Source organism: Lepisosteus oculatus, chromosome 2 (genome assembly GCF_040954835.1).
Source record: "Lepisosteus oculatus isolate fLepOcu1 chromosome 2, fLepOcu1.hap2, whole genome shotgun sequence".
NCBI classification, from domain to species: domain Eukaryota; kingdom Metazoa; phylum Chordata; class Actinopteri; order Semionotiformes; family Lepisosteidae; genus Lepisosteus; species Lepisosteus oculatus.
The window spans coordinates 8029618-8056471 of record NC_090697.1 but is presented as its reverse complement, the minus strand read 5'-3'; the positions used below and the strand labels follow the sequence as shown (position 1 = coordinate 8056471).

The window sequence follows — 26854 nt, the reverse complement described above, 5'->3', positions numbered from 1 at the left end:
TGAACCCCAAGCAACCCAAGAGAATTTGAGAAAATCAGTCAAAGAAATGTATAGCAGTGTCCACGACATTGGAAGAGACATACCTAGAAACACTTGAGAGTGTATTTGCTGCCAAATGTGGTTCCACCAAATGTTGAGTTCACAGAATACTAACAGTGGAAAAGTCTACACACCCATATTGAAACTAAAACCAGAAATCAAGATAAATAATGTCAGACATTTTTCCATCTTTGATGTGACCTTGCAACCAACAAAATTCAAGAGAAAAACAAATATAATTGAAATAAAAAAACCTAAAACACCCTGGTTGCATAAGTGTGCACCCCCCTCAACTAACTGTAGGAAATGTCCTACACTCACAGGCTAAAAGAAAAAAAAAATAACCCTGAACAGAGGAGCCTATAGTATGAAGGGACCCAAAACAGGTATTTAAGATCCAATAAAGTATAATAAAAGCATTCAAAATCCTTAAAAGGTACTGACAAAGTCAGCCCAGGAGATGTCTTCAGAACAAACAGTGAAACATGACCCAGAGGGCACAAGAGGGAAATTGTCTGGGAGTACATTTAAAACCGATAACAGGAGCCATTCATTACCCAAAGGATTGTCTGAGTATAGATCAAGCTACCCAGCCATGTTGTTGAAGCCAATATCCTGGCTTCTTTCCAGAAATGGTTGGAAGAGATCCTTGGATCAATTAACTACCAGCTACTAAAAGTGCCCCTTCTTCGGAAGCTTTCTCATCTTCTTAGCTGCACCCCAAAACACAGAGCACAAAGTCGAGCATACCCCAACACAGCAATATCTGGAAGCAGGGCCATGTGCCACGCAGGGCCTGACAGAAGCTCGAGAAGAAGACTTATATGCATACCGTAGGGACTTTGGGGAAAACTAGACAAGCTATCCAGCCATGTATTTGAAGCCAAGAGACTTCATAAAATGGCTGGATGGGAACCTCAGGTTAATGAACTACCAAGTGAGCGAAATGGGCCAAATGGCCTCCTCGCGTTTGTAAGCCTCCTTGTCTCCTTGTCAGCAGTCTTCATCGAAACACATGTAACTGTTGCAGCCGTATCCATAACTAATGTAAACAGCAATGTGAGCAGAAAGGTACCAAGTAAAAGAGTCCCCTGGCTGACACCTCTACAGGCACCCCCTCCCTGAGCAGTCAGGACAGAGGTTTTGACGGGCTGTCAGCTGAGGTCTGAGCCGCGAGCCTGTCAACTGTTCCAACCAGGAGCGCTCACCTGCTCGTCTTTAACGTCCTCCACCAGAGCACGAATGGATGCGAAAGGCACACAGGATAAATTAACATGTGAACCAATACGCTCGTAATAACAGCCACCTTCCTGGAAACATTAAGCACTGCAGGTTTATCTGGGCTTCCTTTGCCTGCATTTTGACTAAATATTTCTGTTGTTATTTTCCTGCAAAAGAATATCAGCCGGAAGGTTCAATACCAAAATCCAGTCACGATCTGGGTACCACTAAGTGACGCAGGAAACGAAAAGACGACTCGAGTTCAAACTCAGCCCGATCCTCCCAAGTCATCTCTCATGCACGTGTGCGCACCAGAAGTCTCCCTGCCTTCGAGATCCCCCACATCCAGATCTCTGCGCTGCTGCGATGACTCAAGCCATGAACAGAAGAGATGATTTTTCGAATCCAATACACTCACCGCGTGCCATCTGCTTTCCAGCTGACTTTGTAAGCATTCTGCTCCAGCAGGCACAAGTTCTTCCTGTCCATGGACACGGGCTGGGCCCCTGGGAAACCTGACCTAGACGACACAAATCGGGATCTGGTCAGCACAGCGTCGCTGAAGAATAACCTTCAGCAGGCTAACCTTACATTTTTGGCCAATATAAGACAGAACATGAGCGGTGCGATTTTTTAACCAAATATCAGCAATACTACTCAGAGTCTTGGACTGAAACTTAATTTCATACACTAGAACCCACTGACCCTTTGAAGGCCTTATTTTTCTCCTCGGGATGAAATATTGTGACCCGCATACATATACAGACAGAGAGCTGCATTTCTTTTCCTATCCCTTGTAGCTACTGCAGACACTTTTAAAGCACAAAGGATTGTAAAAATAATTCTATTTAAGAGTGATTTGAAGAACATCAAAGAGCGGTACAATAGCTTGCATATAATACACAACAAAAGCAACAGGAAAATATTGGAGGGGTGGGGGAGCACAGCATATTCTCTGTGCGGAACCAAGACAGAAAGAAAAATACAAATCAAAAGCTTTAGTGACAAGGGTTTTGAAAAGGGTTTTGCACAGTGCTGCAATCAGGACCGCCCCATTGCCTACTCCAATCAACCTCTTCGCCAGCACTGCAAGGAGGTCAGGACCAGCAGATACTCACATTAAGAGCTGGGCCATATTCATGCAATACATCCCCAAAATAATCTGCAGCTAGACCACTCAGCTCATTATATCAGCATCAGGAGACCCTTGGGCTGTTTGAACCTTACTGGAAGCCAGTACAATTTACGGAGGATGGGAGTTATGTTCTGATGCAGAGTACTTTTAGTGAGAACCTACTGTAAGCTACAGAAGTCCAAACCTACCAGAGGCAATTTAATATCTCAGAGTACATCCCAGTAAGTAAGGCATTACAACAGTTGAATTGTAATGAAATAAAGGCTTGTTTCTGTAGTTCAACATGACATAGGCAGAGCAACTGAGAAATGTTAAGCAGGTAGGAGAAAGATACTTATGTGACTTTCCTAACACGGTCACCAAATGACAACACTGGATTAGAAGTAACGCCAAGGTTTCTAATTTCTATCAAGGTTGATTTTAGCACCGTCATCCAGAACTTTATGAAGCAATTGATAGGAGTCTATGAGCCTGAAAAAACACAACCTCAGACTGGTGACAGCTTAGCCTAAAGTAGTGCTGCATTAAAGTCCTGCGCTTATCATCCTGAGAGAGACTACAGCTGTATGCAAATAAAACAGAGTGCCATGATTACAGCAGCGGAACCAAGGAGCAACATGGAAATGCTAAAATCTGAATGTCTTAGACCCCCAAGAAAGTGGGACAAGATTAAACTTTAAAAAAAGCCCATTTTGTATGAGCCTTGTCGATAATACAATCAATCTGGTTCGCAGTAGCCAAATCAGAGATAAACTAATTAAAAGGAAGGAGCAGTACCACCCCACAAAATAGGGGTGTGGATACTATACTGTAAAAAGGCGCCGTCCTTTGGGTAAGACATAAAACTGAGGTCATTAAAAACCCCAGGGTGTTTCTCCAAAAGAGTCGAGGTGTTAAACCAGGAATTCTCATCGATATTATTATTACAGTTACTATACAATTTCCCAGCATGTGTGCAGAGCACTGCGATTGACAGTATCAGTAGCTGCACCTAAGTCCAGAATGGTAAGAATATTAAGTGATTCCAAACCAGAAGCCATCAGCAAATCATTAACAACCTTAACAAGGACTATTGCGATATTCTTGTCTAAACTGCTGCTAAAAAGGTTCCAAGACCTCATTAGATGCAAGATGGGGTTTTAATTGAGCTTGCACTGCCTGCTCCAGTATTTTCATTTTCTCAGAGAAACTGGAAGCAGATCAGATGCTTGTTAAGTGCTTGGGGGTCCTGGCCCCATTCCGTTTTTTTAATATAGGTGTGATAGCAAAAGAATTTAAACCTAAAGGAACCAGAGTTCAGTGACTTTTTCGTGGGGTTATTAACAGAAGGCCAAAGAGATGAGAAGCTGGCTTTGAGCTGGAGTGCAGGAAATGTGTTCAGGAAGGAGCAGCAGGTCTCATTGCAGTGACCAGCCTGCATGGTTTAGTCACAGAGGCAGCATCACCAGCAGTAAAATGACATTGTGAACCCATGAAAGCCGGCAAGGGCGTGGTCATCATGTTTGTGTTCTGAATCTCTTTGTTGAAGAATTGCATGAAGGTGTTACACTGCTCAGAACATGGAGGAAAAGCAGACTTATCAGGTGGATCAGGTGTTTTATGGATATCTGAAGAGAGGACTGTGTGGGATTGCTGCGGCCCTTCTCAGTAAGACGAGGAGGAGGACCTGGCTGTCTCAAGGGCATCTACATAGGCCTGCAGATGTTGTTCATAAGACAGATGAACATCCAGCCCCGACTGCCTCCACAGTCACTCAATATGATGCGTGCTTCACAGAGTATACTTCATTCGCGAACCAGGGGAAAATGAACGAAGGAAATGAAGATTTTTCACAGGAGCTAGGCTATCAATACCTTGTGTTCGGATTTTCACATGTTTCAGGGTCAAGCACATACAGAAGCATCCTTATCCAAACTTGTCAACAGCATTTTCACCACTAGCACTGACAATTATGTTTGGATAGTTTCAAGCCAGTTCCAAAACAATTACTGTAGTTCAAAAGCCTAGAATGGACGAGGCAAAATAACAAACCTGTACTAATCTGGAGAGAAACTGCAAAGCCAGCATAATGTCCAAAGGCAGACAGACTTTTGTTAATAAGTGGGAAGCTGCACTTTAGATCCTGTGGATAACCATGACTCCTTATTTCTATGACTGTGTTTTTTAATTTCAACACAGTTCCACATTATTAGGTTGCACTGAGAAATATCTAGATAGGTAGATATAAAGAATAATAACAGCTAAAGCAAATCTATTGCATTAAAACAACTGATTGTTGACAAACTGTCAGTCTTAATCAATTCAAAAGTGTCTTCTCTTAATTGAGCGAGCACTGCTGGCAATCAGCTCAAATCATTCCAGCAGCACCCACCGTAACTGGTGTTTAACACAGGGAAACAACATTGTTTTTCTTAGCTCATCCAGATATGCACCCAAGCAATTTAATAAGAAAATGAAAACATTCAACAACAGACATAAAACATTCAACAAAAACAGAAGAACTTCTAAACTAAAAATCTAAACTTACTTCTCCCATTCGCAGAAATTCTGACATTTCCTCTGTATTTGCCCAAGTTTTGGCTGAGTTGTAACTTGTGTGACGCCTTTAACTTGAACGCCTTCTAAGAACACGGCGCCCTGAAAAACAAACACTTGTACATGTTGTGTGATGCAGGCAAACACTCATTTGTGCTGTACTTCAGGGAGCTTGTATGAAAAGCAGAAGTATCATATGAAAAGATTCATCATGAATATTAAAAAACAAATGATTGATTTGGGGATGATAAAGTCATTATAAAATTACATAAACACAGATAAGCAACAGGTATGGACATTAAGAACAAACAATATTATAACTTAATATTAAACCAACCCAAACAAAAAACAGGAGACGGTGTGGACATATATCAGGGAAGATAATCACTGCAACACAAGGCTCTGAAGCCCACTGGATAAACAGCAAGACATCTTATACAATGATCTTCTACCCAGCTTCATTTTAACAGTCACTTCTTAAGCTTTTGAATTGGTAAAATGATCATCAGGGCAAATCCAAAGAAAGGCATTTTTGAGAATTACTTTTATGAAATGTGATAAGAGACAGTGTAAAAAGGTTAAATTAAACATGCTGGAAATGACTATTTGAATAAGGGGTTATTATGGAGAGCTTGATCTTAAAGACTCTGTAGGGATATCTGTGGTACTTCATGTTAAGTACAAAGATTTTACACATATTTCACCAAGTGAGATTAGGAATTTCTGAGTTTTCCCCTTGGATAACAAAGTCTGCAAACAGTAATCTGGAAACATAAATTCTTCAAGGCACGGAGTAAAAGATCGTGCCATATGAACACTATTTCTATAGTAAAGGACAAAAAGAAAGACTTGGTGCAGGGTGAGGCAGCTATAATCAAAAGCAAGTCAGAAAATCTAGTCATTAAAATGGCAGAAGAAAAGGATTTGTGTTCATTTTGTTCCAGGTAAAGCAGCCAAGATACTGGTATTCAAGGCACAACTAGGCCCAACACTGCCCTCTTTTGGCCACTCACTAAAATGGAGAAGACCAGGGTCTGACTACCATAAAACAGGTTTTATTCCTAAAAGAGCCCTTTCCCTGAATACGTGCAACTGTACCTTCAAAAGAAATACATAAACTAAATATTGTGTGTAAATGTATCTTTTTCTCCAGTGGGTAAATAGTTAATCGCCATACGTGCGAAAAACGATCATCCTGATGATAATTATCGGACCCACCAGCCGACACTTAACCACAAGACAACGTAAAAAAAAAGACAATGTTACAGTAAGAGGTAATTTAACAGCTCCCAGCTGCCACATCATGGAGTCACTGTCCACACCCCCACTCAGAACCTCACCAATTTTAGCCGCTCCTTCTTCTTCTTGCCTGGTAAGGACCCCGAGGAGCTGGGGCCAGAGTCCGGGCCGATGAGGTTGCCGCCGCCGTCGTCGTCGTCGTCCACGTCCTCCTCCTCTTCCTCGAAGCACCAGTCAGGGAGGGCGGGAGCGGGAGGCGCGTCTTCGACGTCGCCATAGCGATGAAACAGCTCCTTCAGGTAGTCCGCCTTATAAATGCCCGGAGGCCTGGCTTGAGCGAAGACAGCCACAGCCGCTTCGATACTGAGGACCAGAGGCAGGAAAGGGACACTCAGGGGGGAAAAGACCAGCCCTGCTGCAGCTTCCCACAGCTCGCCGGCCTCTCCCTCCAATCACATTTCTCTGCTCTCTACCAAAAAGCAGTCTCTTTCTGAAGAGTCAAGATATAAAATTGCATTTTTTTTCTGTAAACCGTTTCAAGATCGGCAGACGGATAAACAAAAATAAAAAACTGCTAAGCTACCAATGCGGCATAAATTGCTTGCAGTGCCATTCATTTATTAACCTCAACAACCACCTCAACCCGTTTCGCATTTGAACCCACTAGGGAGGCCCAGAGGTTCACAGATTTTAGGTGGAAAAGGATGAGATACTTCTCCAAAATCAGGAGCTGAAATATTCCCAGAGAGCATTTCGTCCAAGGCTTATAATGCAGCCTTCCTTGCAGAACAGCGTGCTCAGAAGAAAAGACGTGTCCCTGAGCCCCTGACATGCAGCACGGCCTCCAGCAAACTCTTCTCTCACCAAGCAGAACACACAACGATTCCAATGACCTTTCCAAACTGATTTTTCACTGCTTAAAATGCATTAGCCATCATCACTTTGCTCCCCATCAACGCTAAAATATTTATAAGTGGCTCAGCTGGGAAGAGTTTGCAGGCCCCTGTTCTGCAAGGAATTACCAAAAGCATGAACACTGACATTGCCCCGTGTCCAAGATACCACACTACAGCAGCACAGACTCGACACTGCCTCTCTGCTTCCACAGCAAGGAGGACACTAACGGGGCTCTGTGGCTGATCGAGGGCCATCCTCAGATCTGGCTCATCGTCTCGCCTCTGCGTGATCGCCAGGACCAGTTTGTGAAAGACGCTCTGAAATGAGCCAGGAGATGAAGGAGCCATTAAGAGGGCGGGTGACTGAATTCACTTGACCGTACCTCCAGTCCATCTTTTCTATCAGATAGGCACAGATGAGAAAGCCTGTTCGATTGAAGCCGTGTGTGCAGTGGACACCTGGGGAAGAAATAAAAGAGGATAAATGTGCTGCAATATTCAACACAAACCATGAACTGCTGAGCACAACATCAAAAAGTTCCCAAAAATGTAATTCAAAGAGCACGGTACTATTCAGGGATGTACAAAGAAGTGGCCCAGCCTTCTTTAATTCCTGTATCTTGCTGCATACAGTGCCTAGAGAAAATCTACACACCCCTTATAAATTAACACGTTTTGTGGCCTAACAACTAAAAAACAAACACATTCAATTAGAATTATTTTAACCTCTAAATAAAAATTGCAAAAATATTTCAAATTAAAACTAATTCTGATTTGATGTGTCTTGATTTCAGGCTCTTAGGCCACAAAATGTGATACCTCACTGCATAATTTCTTTTTACTGCTCTTGGTGCTACCAAGACACTCATAGCACAGGTATACAGCACAGGTCAATGACCACAGATAGAAGTAAGAGACAAAAAAGCACATCAAATTGACTCTGCAAAGCCAACGGTAAAAGTACAAGTAAATAATACATTTTAAATTTTAGTGAAAGGGTACGTCTTTAAATGAGATTTGTATACGTTGATATTCGCAGTGTCTCTAACGGACTTGAGCAGTATGTTCCACAGTTGTGCCTCTGCTCCCAAGAAGCATAAATCACCCATTCTGTGGAGACTGGCTTTCAGCAGAGTAAGAAACCTTGAATCAGTTATCTCCGATTATGACTATACTGATGCAATAAATCTTGAAAAAATCTGGAGCTATGCCATTTAGCACCTTAAAAGGCAGGAGAGCCTTGAAGTCCATTATAAATTTTAGAGGACAGGTAATCTGCACAGGGCAGGTACACAAACTGTAGGAACATGATGAAGCCTAGAAGAACTTTAGAAGATACTTCTGTCAGGAAATACATGTGTCTAATCTAAATGAAATCTAGGAATAGATTAAAGCTTCAGCATTTACGTTTGAAAGGATATTAATTTCGTGTTAAGCATTAAAAGATACCCATGCGTCTTGTCCCACGCGCTTCAAATGGCAACTCGGGATCAAAAATTAATATGAAAATGTCTAACTGCCATCAAGAGAACGAGTTCAGCACTGCCGATATTGGGAGACCAAGAACAAAAAACTCTGTTATGTCACAAATAAAATTAGACCTTTTACGGAAGAAGTCCTTCTGCATCCATTTCTTTACGCCGGACAGATACGCATGAAGCTCAGACATCAGTACAACATTTGAGTTGGTCTGTTGTTAGTATCACCCAAAAAGCAGTGAACCCCAAATCCACAATGACAAATAATCTGACCGTGAACCAACTAGGGAAAATAGGCTCAAATCAATGGTCCCTAGGTAATATCCCATGCAATCCAGAAACAGGAGACAGTTACAAGCCATTCACAAATCACTAACTTAAAACAGCCCTTCTTAAGGACCTGAACTGCTCACACTAGTACTCATTCCTTTATTGTGTTTTTCTTCTTTCAGTGTGGAGTTGCCACGTTCCCCCTTGATTCCTCCCACCTCCAAAGGCAGGCAGGCTAGGCTTGATTGGCGATTCCACGTTTATCCCTTCATCCACGGAACAGCAACAGTCTGGGAGCCTGTCTCTGCCAAGAGCAGTCATGCACTCCCAGTCCGCCTTGTCTGTCTTTTTGGAACAGGCTCCCTGTAGCCACATCGTTCACCGGGACACAGGGCTTCACGCACACAGACGGATAACAATTCTCCATCCTTTCAACACATAAGCTAGAGACGTGTTTGAGAGTTTAATCTTAATCAAGTCCCTTCCGATGGTACATCATCTTTTTAAAGGGATCAGACTATTCCATTCAAAATTTCTAGCAACAAATTTAAGTTTTTCCACTACCTTTTGACAGTTTTGTAAAGAAACATGAAGATATAAACAATTGAACAGGTATCCAAATGAGTCTAGGTAGAGACTGAGCCCCACAGAGCGAATTAAGAAATAAAACCGAGGTATGAGTGTGCCGAAGTCACTGCATACGTATCAGAGACTGGCAAACAACATGGAGTTTGAGATAAGAGTATATACGTGATAAAATGTTGGTTTCATGAAGAGTAAATTGAAAACTGGAAGCCTTTTCCAGGTGTTCATCCAAAAAATTAGAAATTTCTATTACCCAAAATCATAGGTTCTTATGCAAGTAATTCTTATTAGTTTTACTTCATGTCTACTGAAAAACTGAAGAAAAATATCATCATTGTACTTTTAGGAGCACAATCATTCAAACACATCACAGTTCTTTAGAACAGAACCTTAATAATAGCCATTTCATTTTCCCTGCTTATAGAATTAATTGGCTTTTTTTCCCCACAACCTCTGTCTCACCAAGACACTTTCAGATTCCCTAAACTGGCTGCAGTCACCGCATCAAACTTAACAGCAGACATGCACGCTGAGCTGCACATCATAACCCAGCGTTTGCAGCCGAAATATCTTGGCTATGCAATAAAGTGAAGACACATACACCATCCTGGAAATGCCTTTGTTCCTTCTGGAGGACATAAAATTAAACGATGCAGACTTAAACAGGACAGACTGTATGCTTTTGGTTAAGAATTACAACTGCAGTTTCCTTCTGATTGGGTTTCAGTCTCAGACCCCAGAATCAAGAACTGTAAAAAAAAAATGACACCATTAGCCTTCTATCTCATTAACCCTAAAGCAATGCAAAATCTGAGAACCTTAATTTGACGTTCATTCCAACAAAAGGGGGGTCTGCATTTTTTACTTCCCTGGAAAAAAAAACACCCAAGAGACTACCTTGAGAGAATCAGTCTGCCCTGTTCAAAAAACGCATATATTCATGTATTCTCCTCAAGGCACAGCAGGCCTGCAACTCGCAACGCAGAGAGGAAGGCCTTCTGATAAGAGAGTCTCTCCTGGGATGCCTGTCTGTCAGGAGGTGATGGAAAATCACGGAGCAGCACCACACTAGTGATATTTCCTGCAAGCGCTTCTCAAAGACGCTGCCAAAGCAACAACCCCCAGCTCTGTATAGGGTCTGGCACCATGATAGCAAGGACATGGTGAAGAGAATGCGAAGGTTCTCTTGAACAATGCGATTGGATTGCAGTCAGAAGCAAAGCTGAACAAGCAAATTTGATTAGGCACCATGTAAAAGAAGGGCGATCTACTCAGCGGGTCCTCAAACTCCATCCAGACAATACTTTGGGTGATCACTGCAGCTCCTTGTTTTAGTGACAAGAAGGACTTCCCATTTAAAAAAGGCAGTGCTGAAATGGGAAAGACAATGTATGGTTTGACAAAGCAAAAAGTGCCAGCCTACCATTACAGTGGTTTCATTAAGTCCCTATTAAAACACATCTGAATGTTGGTATCCATTTCTTGATTTCTGGAACCTAACACAAATAGGCTCAAGGTTTAGACCCTCTGCAGAAATCAAGATTTGAAATGGAGGATCACATGAGCAACACATTACCATATACATCACAGACTGTACTGCTCTCGATTTAGGCTCATGTCTTAGTTACTAAACCAGAGGCTTTGTACGACCACACACTTTTCCCCAGCAGGTTCAGCAAGAGAAAGAACTACAGCTTTTAGCCCCGAATATTTTTTGGTTGTCCTTTGTACTCGAGGTAAATTCTGTCTCAATTAATCACTTCAAGATGCTCCCCCCAAAAAATTATAACCGCACTAGAAATCTTGACCCCGCCTATTTGGGAGGGAGCCGCCTGGAAAGACGACAGGCAGTTTTCTCCACTTTCGCCCTCGCGCTGTTGACGGATGACACGTTCCCCCGCCACGCTGTCTCTTCGCTGCTCAAACCCACCGGAGAGAAGTGTCAGGAACAAGACAGCCAATGAAAGATCCTGGGCTCTTCCGGGCCCGCCTCTCGAGTTGCCTCTTGATTAAGTCAACATCTGCTCTCTCTCTCGAGGAGGGAGAGACACCAATTAACTAGTGATCACACTCACAGCGTCACGCTGCCTCAACCCGAGCACATCAATAATGAGATAGTAACAGCTGCACAGTACTCCTGAATTATCCATTCAGGAGCCCATTAAGCATGTGCTGTCATGTCATTTTTACACTCATCTTAGTGTCTGCGTACTCCCCACAGACATCACTGCGCGAAGTGCAATTCTTTTGTGCGCTTTCCAAATTTGCTCCAGAAATGTGTAAGCTCTAATAAGAACGAGAAGAGGCCCTTCTGCCCATCGGGTGACGAGTTAATCCTGACTGTAAACAAAATTCTTTCCTTTTATACCTGAGCTAGGAGACCGCTTAGAAAAACTAAAGACAAATCACATTGAAGCCACGCACGTTTCTGGTCAAGGAATTCAGCTGTGCACTAGAGCACATGAACAAGGAGACCGAAAGACATCAGTGAAATAGTGTATGTAGTGTCTCGGCAGAATACACAGCAGTTTGCAACACACTGGCTCCCCCAAGTGTACGAAACATTTACTAGCTGACGTGTTCTTTTACAAAACCTGACCCCTCTTCCTGGCAGAATGCCACAAAAAATGATGCTATTCAAAAAAATAAAGCATGCAAATTATTTTTTATGATCACTTAGAATTCCTACCGTGTTAATATTCAAAGTTATTAGGGGAGATTAATTTACTGGAAATTGCCTGGTACTGATTCTGACATTTGAAAGGGAGAGACACAAATGAGAAGAGGTGTTTTGCCTTCAGGAAAAAGTACATCACTCCCAGACTCCTGTCATATTGCACTTGCTGGAGGCTATTAACCTCTGCCTTAACTGTTTTAATTTCCACAGGTAATGACCCTTAATGAGATTAGGCAGTCTGTGACATATGCATTCCATCTCCTAATTGCTAGTGCAATTGTTCTGGAGATGCATGGCTGAAGCTGAAGGTCCGGTGTCAAATCAGCCTGTCTGCAACCAGTGCAGCAGAGATCACCACTGATTATGAGCAAGTTAGAGCAGCAGAGAGACTAGCCATCCATAACATTAAGTGGTTTTAACTACATCGAGGTAATGCATCATTTTTTGCTTAATTACGAATATCTATTTACATCTGACATTGAAGACTGCCCCTGGAAACAAAGGAATATTCCACTTTGTTTAAGATTGGGTAATGGCTGTCTGTTGTGAACTGGAAACATTTGGGCGCCAGTATTAGAGTCAATCATGACATCGATGGAAAAAAAAGGGTATATTATGCAACGTACACATTACATATTGATAACTGTTCTTTGAAAATGAGACGCTATCCAATACAGACATGCAACAATGTCACTGGTTGTGAGGGAAATGACCAGAATGTGCTACACTGCTTCAATGACTACATCGGTACAGGCAAGGAAACCATTTTCGAGTTTTGAAATGTGGGTTACGCTATGGCTCCTGGGAAAGAAATCACACATGACTACACAATGAATGTCAGAGTTCAAGCCTGTGAAAAATGTTCGGTCTCTCTGTAAACAGTGTATGGTGAAACACAGTTTCTTCCTGGCCTCCAACACTATACATGCCTTCATACCTATTAGTTCAGTAGGATTCTTTTCCATGAAGTGCTCACACAGCCTGATGAACATTTCTGTGTGTTCTGCCGTAGGACACTCTCCATGCCTAAAGGGGGAGAAAAGGAATGAGAAAAAGAGAACAAACTCCACTGGTTTCAATGCAGTGTGAACCATCTCTGAAGAGCTTTCTGAAATCTATTCATAACCTACGCTCCGCCACCTAAACCAGTTGGTCTGAACGTTTACAGCAGCTGCATTCCTTTGGGTCTCAAAATCTGTTCTCGCAGCCCTGATCAAAATCCTTCAAGACGGACAGTTCTTTAAAACTTAAGATATACCATTACTATAGAGTGCAAGGGCCAAAATCAGATATCGATCTATATTGCCAAGGATGTTTAAATTGAGTGCTGTGAAAAATAATTCTATAATCATTATACATTGGTCCTAGAAAGTTTGTGAACCCTTCAGAATTTCTGCAAAAATTTAAAATGTGATCAGACCTTCATCTGAGCCATAAAAATAGATAGAGAACCCAATAAAACAAAACACACAAAGGTATATACTTTTTCATTCATTTATTGATCAAAATGACCCAACATTAAATGTCTTTGTCAGACAAAGTATGTGAACCTAGGCTTTCAGTGACTGCTGTGACCCCCTTGAGCAGCAATGACTTCAACCAAATGTTTAGGGTAACTGTTGATCAATTCCAGCTTGGAGGAATTTTGGCCCATTCCTCCTTATAGAACTGCTTCAACTCAGTGATGTTGGTGGGCTTTCTTGCACAAACTCCCTGCTTCAGGTCCTGCCACAACATTTCCATTGGATTAAGGTCTGGACATCGACGCGGCCATTCCAAAATGCAAAATTTCTTCTGCTTCAACCATTCTTTGGTAGACTGACTTGTGTGTTTAGGATCATTGTCTTGCTGCAGGACCCACCTTCTGTTGAGCTTCAGTTCACAGACGGATACCCTGACATTCTCCTGTAGAATCTGCTGGTACACTCCAGAATTCATAGTTCTGTCAATGATGGCAAGCTGTCCTGGTCCCGAGGCAGAATAACAGCCCCAAACCATGATACTGCCACCACCGTGTTTCACATTTAAGGTCACATTTATGCAGAAATTAAGAACATTCTTAATTTTCACAAACTTTCTAGCACCACTATACCAGATATAGACGATAATCTGCTGAATGACATGATTCAAGCAGGAAACCTATAGGTTTGAGCTGTGTCAGGGACAAAGTGTTGTGAAAAACACTAGTTTAGAACAGTGCTAAAACACAATCATAATTCAAAATACAAACAGAGCTGGGTTTTATTCCTAAACAAATACAAATTTGAAGGCTGATAAAATGTCTTTATAAGCCCAATTTCTCAAAAAAACAAAAAAGTCTTAGATTATAAGATCAATGACGGGAAATAAGCAAAGCACAGTTTTGCAGTTGTATCCAACACACCATGTTACATAATGTTTGTTAAATTCACTAAAGAGGCAAATGGAACTACTCTAACCATACTGCAAAAGCCTGAAACAGCCAGATATTACACAGCTCTTTCAACACCTGCACAATACATTTGGAGTTGATGACACTGTTTCCTGATGCTCTACTAAGAAGCTTTTACAGCAATTAATTGTCTCCGCTTGCATTTTACTAATTTAAACTTTTCCAAAGCTTTCTGACAAACAGAAAATGTCATGATGTACTCAATGGATAATTCAGAAACCCCACCAGTTTTAGCACTAGATGCACAAGTTAACACCTTTGGCTAACAGGTAAACCTGTCTTACATTGTCACAGATGTGTTCGGACAAGGTTTTGTAGACTAACACGAGAATAACTCGCATATCCCCATAGCTGTCAAATGATCTTACTTGACAAAAATCCTTTGTGTTCTGGTTATGCCACAAAAAGCACCATTTTGCATACCTGAACTTACATCACCTTAACCGGGATGAACTCAATCCAGTTTCATTGGAAAAAAAAAGTATAATAGCAACATAAAAACCTACAGCAAAAATGATGATGCAATTAATGACTATGTATTTTAGATTTTGGGTACTAAAACTGACAAGGCCAACCCAGCAGATGTCTTCACAAGGAACAGCGAAACATGAACCAGAGTGCGCCTTAAAATCGAGCACAGCAGGCACTTCACTCAGCGAGTTGTGGAAGAATCGAACAAGCCACACAGTCATGCTGCTGAAGTCAATACCTTGTCTTTCCCCAAGAGGCAGCTGGATGAGTTCTTCAATACTGAAATTAGTTCATTGATCCAAAGAAAATTACCTTGCTCTAGTTTGCATCAATAGTTATCTATTCCTGATGCTCTAAAAAAGCATTCATTTTTTGAATAAATCTATTCATCTAAATTCTGTGTTTTTAACTACAAATCCTAATCTTTTATTTACATTTTTATTGCTTCTCCATATTGTCTAGAAGATATCTGTACTTTATGGTTTTGCCATCCACATGCAATACTCATTAGTATAATGTAACACTAATGTATGCAATACTTACTACCAAATGGCAGAGAAGCCATGTGGAAGTCCTTCTCAAACGAGAAGGATCCAAATCCTTCTCGTTTGGATCCTGTCTTATATTATAAGAGCAGCCAGCAGCCATTTCACTCTGCAACTCACAACTGGCAGCCCACTGAAGCTCAGCAGGTGTGAGCCTGGTCAGTACCTGGATGTGAGACCTCCTGGGAAAAACTAAGGTTGCTGCTGGAAGAGGCGTTAGTGGGGCCAGCAGGGGGCGCTCACCCTGCGGTCTGTGTGGGTCCTAATGCTCCAGTATAGCGACGGGGACACTATACTGTAAACAGGCGCCGTCCTTCGGATGAGACGTAACACCAAGGTCCTGACTCTCTTTGGTCATTATAAACCCCAGGGCGTTTCTCCTGGCCAAATTTCCCATTGGCCCTTACCAATCATGGCATCCTAATAATCCCCATCTATGAATTGGCTTCATTACTCTGCTCTCCTCCCCACTGAGAGCTGTTGTGTGATAAGTGTACTGGTGTACTATGGCTGCCGTCGCATCATCCAGCTGCACACTGGTGGTGGTGGAGGGGAGTTCCCATTACCTGTAAAGCGCTTTGAGTGGAGTGTCCAGAAAAAGTGCTACATAAGTGTAAGCAATTATTATTATTATTATGTGTTCACAATCCAGCCTTCCACCGGGCTGTTCAATCCCATCGCTGAGCAGAATTCCAGAGCCACAAGACACTTACCCTTTGCAAGCAAGCTTCACATACTTAATGCCTTCCTTCTCGATTTCATTCCGGTCATAGAATCTGGATGTATTTGTTAAATCAATGAGCAACCCCATTTTGACCTAAAAAAAAGGAAAAGGTCTTAGTCCATTATTTGCTGCTGCTGTTATATATATATATGTCTTTATTTTGCCGTTGTTTGTTGATGTTAAGAACTTCAGTTATTAGATGTAGCCCACAGAGTGGAAGAAAACTGTCAACAGAACATATTAGGTTTGCGAGCTTACAATAACCTCAGATGCCTGTTGTCTTTACATTCAAACAAACATAATGCAAACAAAGGCTTAAGATACCCACAGAGTGGTGGTAATTCAATGCAGAACAGATTTCAGACAATGTGGGCCAAATCCCAAATCATGTGATATGGGCAGTTAAGAGCTCAGAGGATCACCGTGATACTACTCTAAGTTGAAATGTAATGATAAAGGAGGAGCCAGGAGGTTTCAGAAGTGTTCTAGAGCTGCCACAGAGGTGAACCAGTGATTCACATGCTCTGGGCTGAGCAACCAAAATCATAAGATCAGATCACTTTATTGGCCATATACAGTTTCTTGCATTAGGAATTTGTCTTTTTCGCATACCCCAGCTTGCTCTCCATGAGACACACAGACAGGGAGAGAAGCTTGGGCTCAGAGCGAAGGGCCTTGCTCAGGGGGCCAACTGAGTAGGATTCCTCTGCCGGCCGCGAGATACGAACCGGCAACCTTCCAGCCACAGGCACAGATCCTCAGCCACAGTGCCACCACTCTGCCCCCATCATGCCAGAGCACGTGAGCCCAGCACCTAACTACAGCAAGTACACCGGCACTCGGTCTGCTACAGCTTACCTTAAGACTCTTTAAATAGTTTGACAGCATGCTGGGGTGGAACCTGTTCTCTTCCTGGACCAAGTCATCGTATTTTGGCCCTAACATTGTCTTCATGGGCAGGAATTTACCTACGGGGGGGTATAGAAAAAGAACATAAAATATAGACTGGATCACAGAATTTATCTTCAGCATCTTTTCTGGGTGCCACAACCAGACATTACTTTTCATAAGCAGTAGTAAAGGAACGTATGTCACATTATTTAACATCTCAGATACCTTAAAAGCTTTACAGTTCACAGTGTGAATACAGACAATTTTTAGTATGGTATGTGTAACATCGAATGGGAACTTTAGAAGTTAACTAAATAAAAGCACTGAACAACAAGAATATCTGCCTCAAGACATACGAAAGAATACAAGCAAGGAGAAAGGCCCAACTAGCTCATTTGGAAGTTCAGAAAATAAATGATACTACACCAAATTTAAACCATCAGATTCTTAAAAGTGTCCCGAGTCTTAAGAGCTGACGGGGAAGCTTTCTCCAAATACCCACAACTCTTTGCTTTAATAAATGTTTCCTACTCTTCGTCTTAAAAAAAAAAACTTTTCGTTTCCAGCTGTGAGTCTGCGGCCTCGTTGTACCTCTGCATATACACCTTAGGGTCCTGTACGCTTGAATCAAACTCCTCTCAACGGCTTTGTGCCAGACCCACGGTTCTCCAACTGTGCAAGTAACAGACATCCTGCGAGTGGTACAAGTTAACTCATTCATTTTAAACACAGAGTGTGTTTAGAACATGCCTCTCAAGTCTTTTTTTTTATTGTTTTACATTTACCTTCCCCAAGGTGTTTCTGACACCATCTAGCAGCTGTCTAATTACGGGGTCACTTCAACTGACACAAACGTCACCGCGGATGAGGTTGCTCACCAACGTAAAAGACCAGGCAGCTTCGCCGTTCTGAAGTCCGCATTTTCACCCTAAAATAGCGGGATCTGCGGTTTCAAAAGCGAAACAAACACTGAACGGTCAAGGGCAAAAATTCCAACCCAAATGGAAAAAGTGGCGAGATCATGGAGAGCAGGAGAAAACCATGACACAACAGACGCCCGGGGAACCTGGTGAAAATTCATACGCCATCAACGCGCAGGCCGAGGGCTGGCGAAACGCCCGAGGAGACCTCCCGCAGTCCCATATCGACCTTCCTGCAACAGGCCAGAAGAGCAAGGATCCTGGCGATCCAGCCCTCAGATTTCCCGCGAGTGGGATAGAAAGTGAACGTGCTGTTGTGAGCTTCCAACAAATCACCGCAGGAAACCTTCACTCGTTTGGAATCGTCTTCACACGCGACACGGTGCTACCAAGAAAGCACTGTTGATTTCTCCCAAAGACGGCTGAGCCAGTTACCGGAAACCAATGACAAGCTCTAAGAGCTTAGAAGCTCTTAGTACAGTTTCTGGAAGGGTTTTAGGAGTAAGAGTTTTAGGAGCGCCCTGCAATGCCAGCTCTAGGTTGGCTCTGACTGGTAGTGCTCAGACAATCGGGAAAACTCTTGTCCTGCCAGCGGATTTGGCCATTCTTAGAGACAAAAAGAACATTGTAGCTCTGTCCAACAATAAGGGAATAGGACAAATCTAAGGCGTGGCTTTTCAAACTGAAAGGAAAGCAAACTGAAACCGTCGTAAGCAGTAAATGCTTTCTTTACAATTAGAGGACAGGTGGGGATGGCAGGGGCACGCCACAGTTAGCACTGTAGCCTCTCCGTGCTGGTTCAGCGCCTGGGCGGCACCTGATGTTCTACCCAGGTTTGCGTGGGTGTCCTCCCACAGTCCAAAACAAGTGGATAAAGTGGATAAAGGGGTTGAAGAACGGATGGGGGGACAGACTAGACAGGTAGCATTTCCTGGGGTATGACTGGGAAAACAGCAGGTGCAGGTGGTTTACTGGTTTTTACCTGCGCTGGCAGCTGCAGAACCACAGTCTTAGTTTTCTTAAAATTACCCAAAACAGAGCTTGTTTCATAACATGGGACATCAACTGTACAATAAAAGGCTTCTGTGTAAAGTGTTCATTTTGCATGTTTACTATTTCTTTGTTGTCTTCTTTGCTTCTACAATGCAATATTCTTCTTTGCCTGCTTCTTCACAATTTTAATATCTTTTTCAGGTGCACCCAAACCTTGGTTTACTCTTTTTTTATATCTGAAGCTGGGCTCTTTTATGCGATTGACTTTTTAATACACCTGTTAACTCATTTGGGCTATAATGTCCTTGGACCTCATTGTTTTAGAGATGAATTCCTTTTGAGACATTAACATTGTGTTTCTGAAGCACAAACATCCCTTTTGTCATATAAATTTGCACCCAGTTCACTGTCTGTGACCTCTCGTTACTAAGCAATCTGATTTTCTAAAATTAGAAAACTACGTTACAGTACAGTACGCTACAGTAGTGTTCAAATGTATACATCAAAAATGCTATATTTAGGTCACAATTACCATGGGGCTCTAACACATCTGTGCATTCAACTGTATTCTATTTGTCTGGTTAATAAACTTAATAAACAGGTTAATAAACGTATCTGTCCTATTTGGTGCTTTCACAAACAAGCAATTGTTAACTATTGCAAGAGTATCGGTGTCAAAATCCATCTTCCTCTTCATAATATTCATAATATGCAAGAAATATTGAAATGTCCTAGTAATGTAGCATCACCTTTCAGTAAGCATCACCTTTCAGTAAGCAGTTTCTTTATATAAGCTGATGCAGGAATGAATGCAAGAGAGTTAAAATGAATAATTGTGAAGGCTGTGTCCTTGGCTGAACAGTGAGTTTTCTCTCTGAGGCACTGCATTTGCAAGCACAGATGTATCTCGTTGTGTCTTATGATAAGGTTGCTAAATTACATGTTTTCTGCAGCAGCGTAACTTTTAAACTACTCTGTAATAGTGCCGTTTTCAAGCAAACACCCTTGGGAATTAATACGTTAGAATGCAGAAAGCATGCATTTGTGTAACTCTGTATGGAGTGGCTAGCCAATCCAGGGACTAGATGAGCTACAAAAGAATTTAGATGGGAGTTTCTTTGTCTGTCCTGTTGGGACAGTGCTGTGCTGTTTGCTGGCTAAAATTTATGAAGGCCCCTGAAATGAATTTTATAGTCACTGGTGCATTGTCTGCATTTCTTGGGGACAAGGGGATTTTCTGCCTATAACGTTCTTAATCTCATGATCAGTCAACTCTTGTGCCTTTGCTTGACCTGGATAGAATTGAGTTATGTTTGTTTGAATGAGTCTGTCCTAACTTGAATTTATTTAGCTGATGCTTTACACATGGAGTACCTGGCCCAAGGGTACAACACCTCATGAGACAATAACACAGTCATAAAAAAAGATAAAAAACACATAACAAAATGTCACATATATGTAGCAGGACTGCTGTTGGTGTGCTGCATCAGCAGAAAGTCTATTAACTGTGACTTTCAGCATTTTCATGAGATGTCTCTCGACCTGGAATTCTGCTCTTAGCTTTCAGCTGAAGCTCTGTCTCAATGTGAACCATTACAAATTAACTACAGGCCTGTCATGCCATCTGCAATAACAGTTGTAAAGGATTACGTATGTTGTTATAACATGTTGTGTAGAATTTATGAAGGAGTAGTGACTGTTTTTGGCCTCATGTAAGGACAGTATTACAGTACACCATTGGTTTGACAGAGTCATGGGGGGTGGAATTCAGCTATCTAGCCTCCCATGGTCATCTACAATTCTGTGTGCTACCTGCAAGGTTAATGTGCACGTATACGTGTGATTGTGCTCTGTCTGTCTTTCCATTTCAATTTGTATTTATTTTTCAGTATTGCATGTGTTGGATATCTGCTCCATCAGCGTTCTCTTGTACCAAAAGCAAATTCCACCAGCTACTGTTGTGTGGCAATCAAAAATAAAGAAAGTAAGCAAGGGGTGTCCATTCTGGTCGAATGTCTGTTAAATCAGTGGTTCTTAAACTATGGTCCGCGTACCACTTGTGATGCGCCACCAGGTGGTACGCCATATGACCCTGGAACCTTGTTGTGTGCACTGAAAAATTGGGACGGGTTTTCATATTTTCTATTTTAATAAAATTAATCTGTGTCGAATACGCAGCCTATGTACTACAATACAGCACGCGCTAATACTTGAGTGGACACAACAGCTACTATGTTATTCTACACCATTGTATAGGAATGCGTGCTAGGAACGTAAGTGACCAATTGTATTTAAAAAAAGTTATCTCCAGCAAATAGGGAGGGAGGAGGATGTGCGTGATTTTGGAACAATGCCAATGTTGTAAGCACAGGAAAGCATAGAAATGCGTACTACGAACGCCGGCACTCTTGTGAGCACAGGAAAGCGTGATAGATAACAGAAAAATACTTAAGAACTGTTCTAGGTTAATTTGAGAAAAATACACAAAGCGTCTCTGTGTTTCGCTTCCACGCACATGAAATAAAACCTTTTTAACTTCTGAGATGGACTCCTGAAATGGAAACGGGGGAAAAATGCAAGCTTGCAGATTGCTAAAGCAGGTAGGCCCCAGGCTATTTTTAAAGAACTTTGTTTACCATTGGCAAAAGAGATGATACGTATTATGTGTGGAGAAAAAGCTGCTAAACAGCTTGTCCTGCTGCCCCCTCTGAAAGACACAGTCATTCACAGAATTATTGATATGGCGGATGATGTCAAAAGTGTCAAAATTGGCCAATTTGCTCCTTTAGGTTAGATACGATTTTGAGGGTACGTCCCATGAGGACTTTCTGTTCTGTAAGCCGCTACCAACAGGAACTACAGGAGAGCACATATTTCAGCTTCTGAATGATTTTATCGAAGTGAATGGCATCGACTGGATAAAATGCGTCAGAGTTTCTATAGACGGTGCTAGAGCAATGACAAGCCGACACAGTGGTGTAGTTGCACGAATTAGAGAGGTTGCTCCAGATATGAAGTGGATACACTTAAAATCTGTTGTGAATTGTATCAAGGCTCGACCAATGAATTCACATCTGCTTTGCTCAACTAAACAGGCTCAACCCTCTCACTGAAATTTGTATTGTTTATTTTTAATTGTTGTGGTTCCTGTTGTAATTCTGTAAAGCGCTTTGAGAAGCCACCTTTAAAGGTGCTATATCAAATAAAGTTTATTTATTATATGTATGCATGTGTGAGTGTGTGTGCACGCGCGCTCATGTTGGTCATTGAGATTTTCTGGGGTTCCTATGAGATGATGACTTGTAGGTGGTACTTGGATGCTTTGGATTGATCAGGGGTGGTACTTGGTCCAAAAAGTTTGAGAACCACTCTCTAAAATCACACATTATATGGGAAAATATAAACTACTTCATATATGCTTTCTGGATCTTTCGACTTATTTTAACAATTGCGCTCAAGAGTGTCAATGGGATCTGTTCACATGCTTTTTTGTATAAAATACAAGCTCTTTATTTAATGTATTGGAAATACCCTGTATAAAATTCACTAAAGCCGAAAAAAGCAAACAGCACCCATCATAATCGACCTACCCCTATAGAGCACCATTGATATTACTGAACGTCAAAGCGACGCAGTTCTTGTATCTTACCTTGTGTTATTTGTGCTTTTTTTACATATTGTTTGCATTTTAGTGGAGTTTTAAAGTGGGGCCCATCATTCCTGCCAGCTTCCTCCAGGCTCTGCTGTCTCCCCCACGGCCTGGCATGAGAGGGACCCAGCAAGATCTGGGGTGGTGACCCGTGTGTGCCTGTAGTCACCCAGTTACCTTTCTCCCACTGCTCTGAATCAGCCTGCAATCCTGCCACCAGCCCGCACACAATCTCCCCACAGGACGTCTCTACAGGAGTCGATCACCACGCCGATTTCAAGTTAAAGGTGTTAATGTTAAAAAAACCTGTAACGCACCTGAAAGACCAAAATTCAATCTGCGATCGATCACAAAGGTACAAAAAAGAAACCGCCGTCTTGGAAAGCCATCAAATAGAAGCAGCCGTAGGAATATCCACACTGAAAACTGACATCCTGGTCAACTTAAAACCTCTCACTTGAGCACAGAAGAGAGAAGAGTCTATTAAGGTCTGAAAAAAATAAATACCGCCAAACTCAGATAGGAACCAAGGAACCCCTAGACACATGACAGAATGACCTTCTTAACCAAAAGAGTGAGACATTGGTGAAGCTTTTATTTTTTACAAACAAGTCCCTACAAATAGAGGGGTGGAAAAAAAAAACAAAGAATAACATGAACTGTAGGTCATTCTGAGAGACGGGTCTCAACGCACGAAAGAAAAATGTTTTCGGAGAATTTAAACGTAAAAGGTTGTTTTTTTTTTAGGACCGTGCGACTACGTTTGTTTTGTGTGGGGATCTCGTCACAAGCTAAGGAAATACAACTGACGTGCACAGCCTCCCGGTGTATAAAACACAGCTTGACAGCGTGCACAGGTTACAAGGGGCACCACAGAGCCGGCTGGGAGCTGCTCGGGGGCTTGGCCGACCCGGTGACCTGCAGCTGTTGGGATGCGCGATGAAATCGCCGAAATGTCACCGTTTTCTCGCCATCCCTCCAAAACGCGAACTTCATCGGAAAACCCTCAACCGCTCCCGGTGCACAGCCGGAGACAAACAGCTGGACGTTACACGCAAAATACTACACCGTCCCCTTTCTTTATGAAAGGGGCCGCCTAATGCAATGCGCTGACAAACCGAGCAGCGAAAATGTCACAAGGTGCCGCAGGTACTCACCTGCCACAGGTTGCCCCCTTCTCGGGCAATTCCGCCATCTCGGCGGGACCCCGCCGTGCGACATCGTGTCTCTAAGACCGGGAGAAAGGCTCCCCGGCAGGACCTCGCCACGGACCTCGCAGGAAGGACAGGTCGGTCAGGCCCGCATCTACGAGAGAGTCCCCAGGAGATCAGCCCTCCGCGGCGGGCTGCTGCACTCCCGTGCTCCGCGGCTCTTGGGCCTAAAGGCTGATGTTGAAAATACTTCAGCAAGTCCGGGAGGCGTCCAGGGTGCAGAGGTGACCCGCTTCGCTCGGACGGTCCTGCCTCCCCGGGATCTGAGCTCCGAGAAGTTTAGTCTCCCGAATAACGGGAAAAAACTTCTAGTTTTCCCCAGAATCAAACGCAGCGTCCATGAATGAACTACAATCAAATCCTCCACATTTCCCCCAGAGTGCTCCGCACTTCCTATACAAATACCTGCAGTGGCCGAGAAGCAGCGCTAGATGGTACCTTCGGCTCGAAAAAGAGCTGTCGCTGTTTGGCACTTCACTACCACACGTCGTGGTAGACTTGTGATACACAGCTTGGTCTAATATTGATAAAATATTTGCCAACTCTTGAAATTGAATTGTATTTTTTGTCTGCACTTATTATCACGGTACAGCACATTTAAGGTTTCTAAAGTGTTCTAACGCCGTTTTTTAAGCGATTCAAGTTTCATTTTAGCTGCGCATTTTGTAGAGTCGAGCCATCTTCATTGGGAGAAGGGAAATAATGTATTGTTTTGAATTTAACTCAAAGAGCGCCCAGTTTGTAGCTTGGTATAGAGTGTGATAGCAGAGTCGCCAAACGGTTTTCCTGGTTTCCTTGCTGGTTGTAAAGTCTACAGTTCACAAACACAGCTTGGACTTCAAAAGTATAGAGTTAAAGCAGACATCTAATTTTCTTTAACCACTACCCTGGTCAACCCAAATATTATTCACTAGTCAGTCATTTTCTAAGGTGGGATCGTTAAGTCCTCGTATAAAGTAAAGCAAAACGAAACATGCTTTACCTTGAATTGACCAGCTTCATTTTCGCAAGGGTTTGTGATAAAAAACGCTGCAGCATCACTCAGGACGGCTGGATAGCGTATCGTAATTATTTTAACCGTGCATGGATCTGAACTGCAGACGGTGTTGTCTGTTTATAACTCCTTCTGCAGTGCCATTCTTGTTACAACATTTTTTCCAGACTGCAGAACAATAACGAGCCGATATTTGTTCAATTGCAGTAGAATTGAATTCATTGAATTATCCTTTATTGCCCCTAAAGGGAATTTGTCTTGTACATCACGATCCCATAAAAATACAGAGTATAGAGTATGACAATAATGCAATCAAACAACACTAAAATACCATGATATAAACCAAGAGTTGAAAGTTAGATTCACACTAAGTTTGTTCATCTTTAGGGGTTTTTTGTAATTATGGAAACAATTTGCATTTTCAAAGCTGCAGCAAACCTCTATTATGTGAAATTGGTCCCCAGTCGGCTTGCTGTGTATCTGCTGGTGGACAAACAGTGATATTGATTATCTTGTATGACAGTGGAGATCATCGGGTTTTGAACTATTGAGCCAAGTCAAGTGTATCACAGCGCAGGGCTGCTACTACACTGATGACCTCCTGAGGTGCTAAGTGGTGCCAGTTAATGTCATCGTGTCTTCAGGCATTCCAATGCCAGGGCCAACACAGCAGGACTCGAGCATTCCTGGCACAGAGTAAAAACTGTGGTTATTACATTAACCCACTCTTAGCCCTGATTGAGCAAATATATAAATATCTGACAGGCTGAAGTGGTCCAGGTGGGCAGCTGCGTCAGCATGTGCAGTCTGCAAAGGAACAAGTAATAGTTTTTTTCCAAGCTGAAACGAGAAGAGAGAGAACACGAGAGAGAGAAAAAATGTGTTTTCTCTCTTCTCTTTTCAGCATGGAATAAACCTGTTGCTTGTTCCAATGTCTGACAGGCATCTAGCATGGCCAGTAGCTATGGGCTGTGTATGCCAAGTGGTACTGAACAGGGAATTGGGAATCTTTTATCATGGATCCATGGTGTGCAGTTGTCATGTCTATGACTGCAGGATAGACCCATTTATTATCTATAGTTTGACCCTGAGACAGTGGCAGCAGTGTACAACATACAGAACAGAAGAGGAAACTAGACATGTGTGTTATCACGGACAGCAGATTTACAGGACCATTAGTATAAAACTTAAACTTGTAGTGAAGAGTTTTAAAAGAAATTAGAATGCCTTGTGCCCGGTCTGTCCCTTTGAAAAGGCACACATGACATTTTTTTTAAATGTCTCTGTTTCCATGATAACTGCAAGGCATTACTAAAGATTAGGTACAGCCATTTTATTGAGCAGACATGACAAAGCAAGATTCATCATGCTCATTAACATTGGCCATCAACTGGTCAGATTGACAGGGATTACACAGTGAAATCCACAGGCTAGTAGCATGTGTGACCATGTCTGGAAGCAATAGAAGTTGTGGGTAGCTATAGCTGCAGGAGCTCACAGATGCTGTCTTGTGGGATTGTAGCCATTTTTGTAGTAGTGCCTTGATAAATCTGTGCCTTTTCATTGGCCTCTGAGCCCATAGTCCCACACATTGTCCCAGTTCATCCCTCAGATTTTCAATGGGACTCAGGTCTCACAAGTAGGGTATCTACACATCTACACACCTACTCCTCTCGCAAGAAAGCCATTGGTACATGAGCAAGATGAAGACATTCACTCTCCTGCTGGAATATTGTCAGGTCAGCATGAGTTTGCCAGCGATCATACAACTCTGCAGCTCACCACTGGCAGCCCACTGAAGCTCAGCAGGTGTGAGCCTGGTCAGTACCTGGATGGGAGACACCTGGGAAAAATAATGTTGCTGCTGGAAGAGGTGTTAGTGGGGCCAGCAGAGGGCGCTCACCCTGCAGTCTGTGTGGGTCCTAATGCCCCAGTATAGTGACAGGGACA

General features: G+C 42.5%; 1 protein-coding gene and 1 long non-coding RNA gene across 2 annotated transcripts in view; one reads left to right on the top strand and one right to left on the bottom strand.

Moving 5' to 3' along the window:
- The window catches only part of rngtt (RNA guanylyltransferase and 5'-phosphatase), a 171725-nt gene extending 147203 nt beyond the window's left edge, over positions 1-24522 (bottom strand). The window contains exons 1-8 of the mRNA XM_006626151.3: positions 23857-24522; positions 17105-17214; positions 16236-16339; positions 13013-13101; positions 7449-7524; positions 6271-6532; positions 4923-5032; positions 1679-1780 (exon numbers count right to left, since the gene is read on the bottom strand). Of these exons, the coding sequence (XP_006626214.2) occupies positions 1679-1780; positions 4923-5032; positions 6271-6532; positions 7449-7524; positions 13013-13101; positions 16236-16339; positions 17105-17214; positions 23857-23920 (917 nt within the window). The 5' untranslated portion in view covers positions 23921-24522. The remainder of the gene's footprint in view (positions 1-1678; positions 1781-4922; positions 5033-6270; positions 6533-7448; positions 7525-13012; positions 13102-16235; positions 16340-17104; positions 17215-23856) is intronic.
- LOC138241983 (uncharacterized) lies at positions 21427-24461 on the top strand. The gene is made up of 2 exons (XR_011191252.1): positions 21427-21650; positions 22743-24461. It is a non-coding gene; the product is annotated as an uncharacterized lncRNA (long non-coding RNA).
- Positions 24523-26854: the final 2332 nt, after the last annotated feature.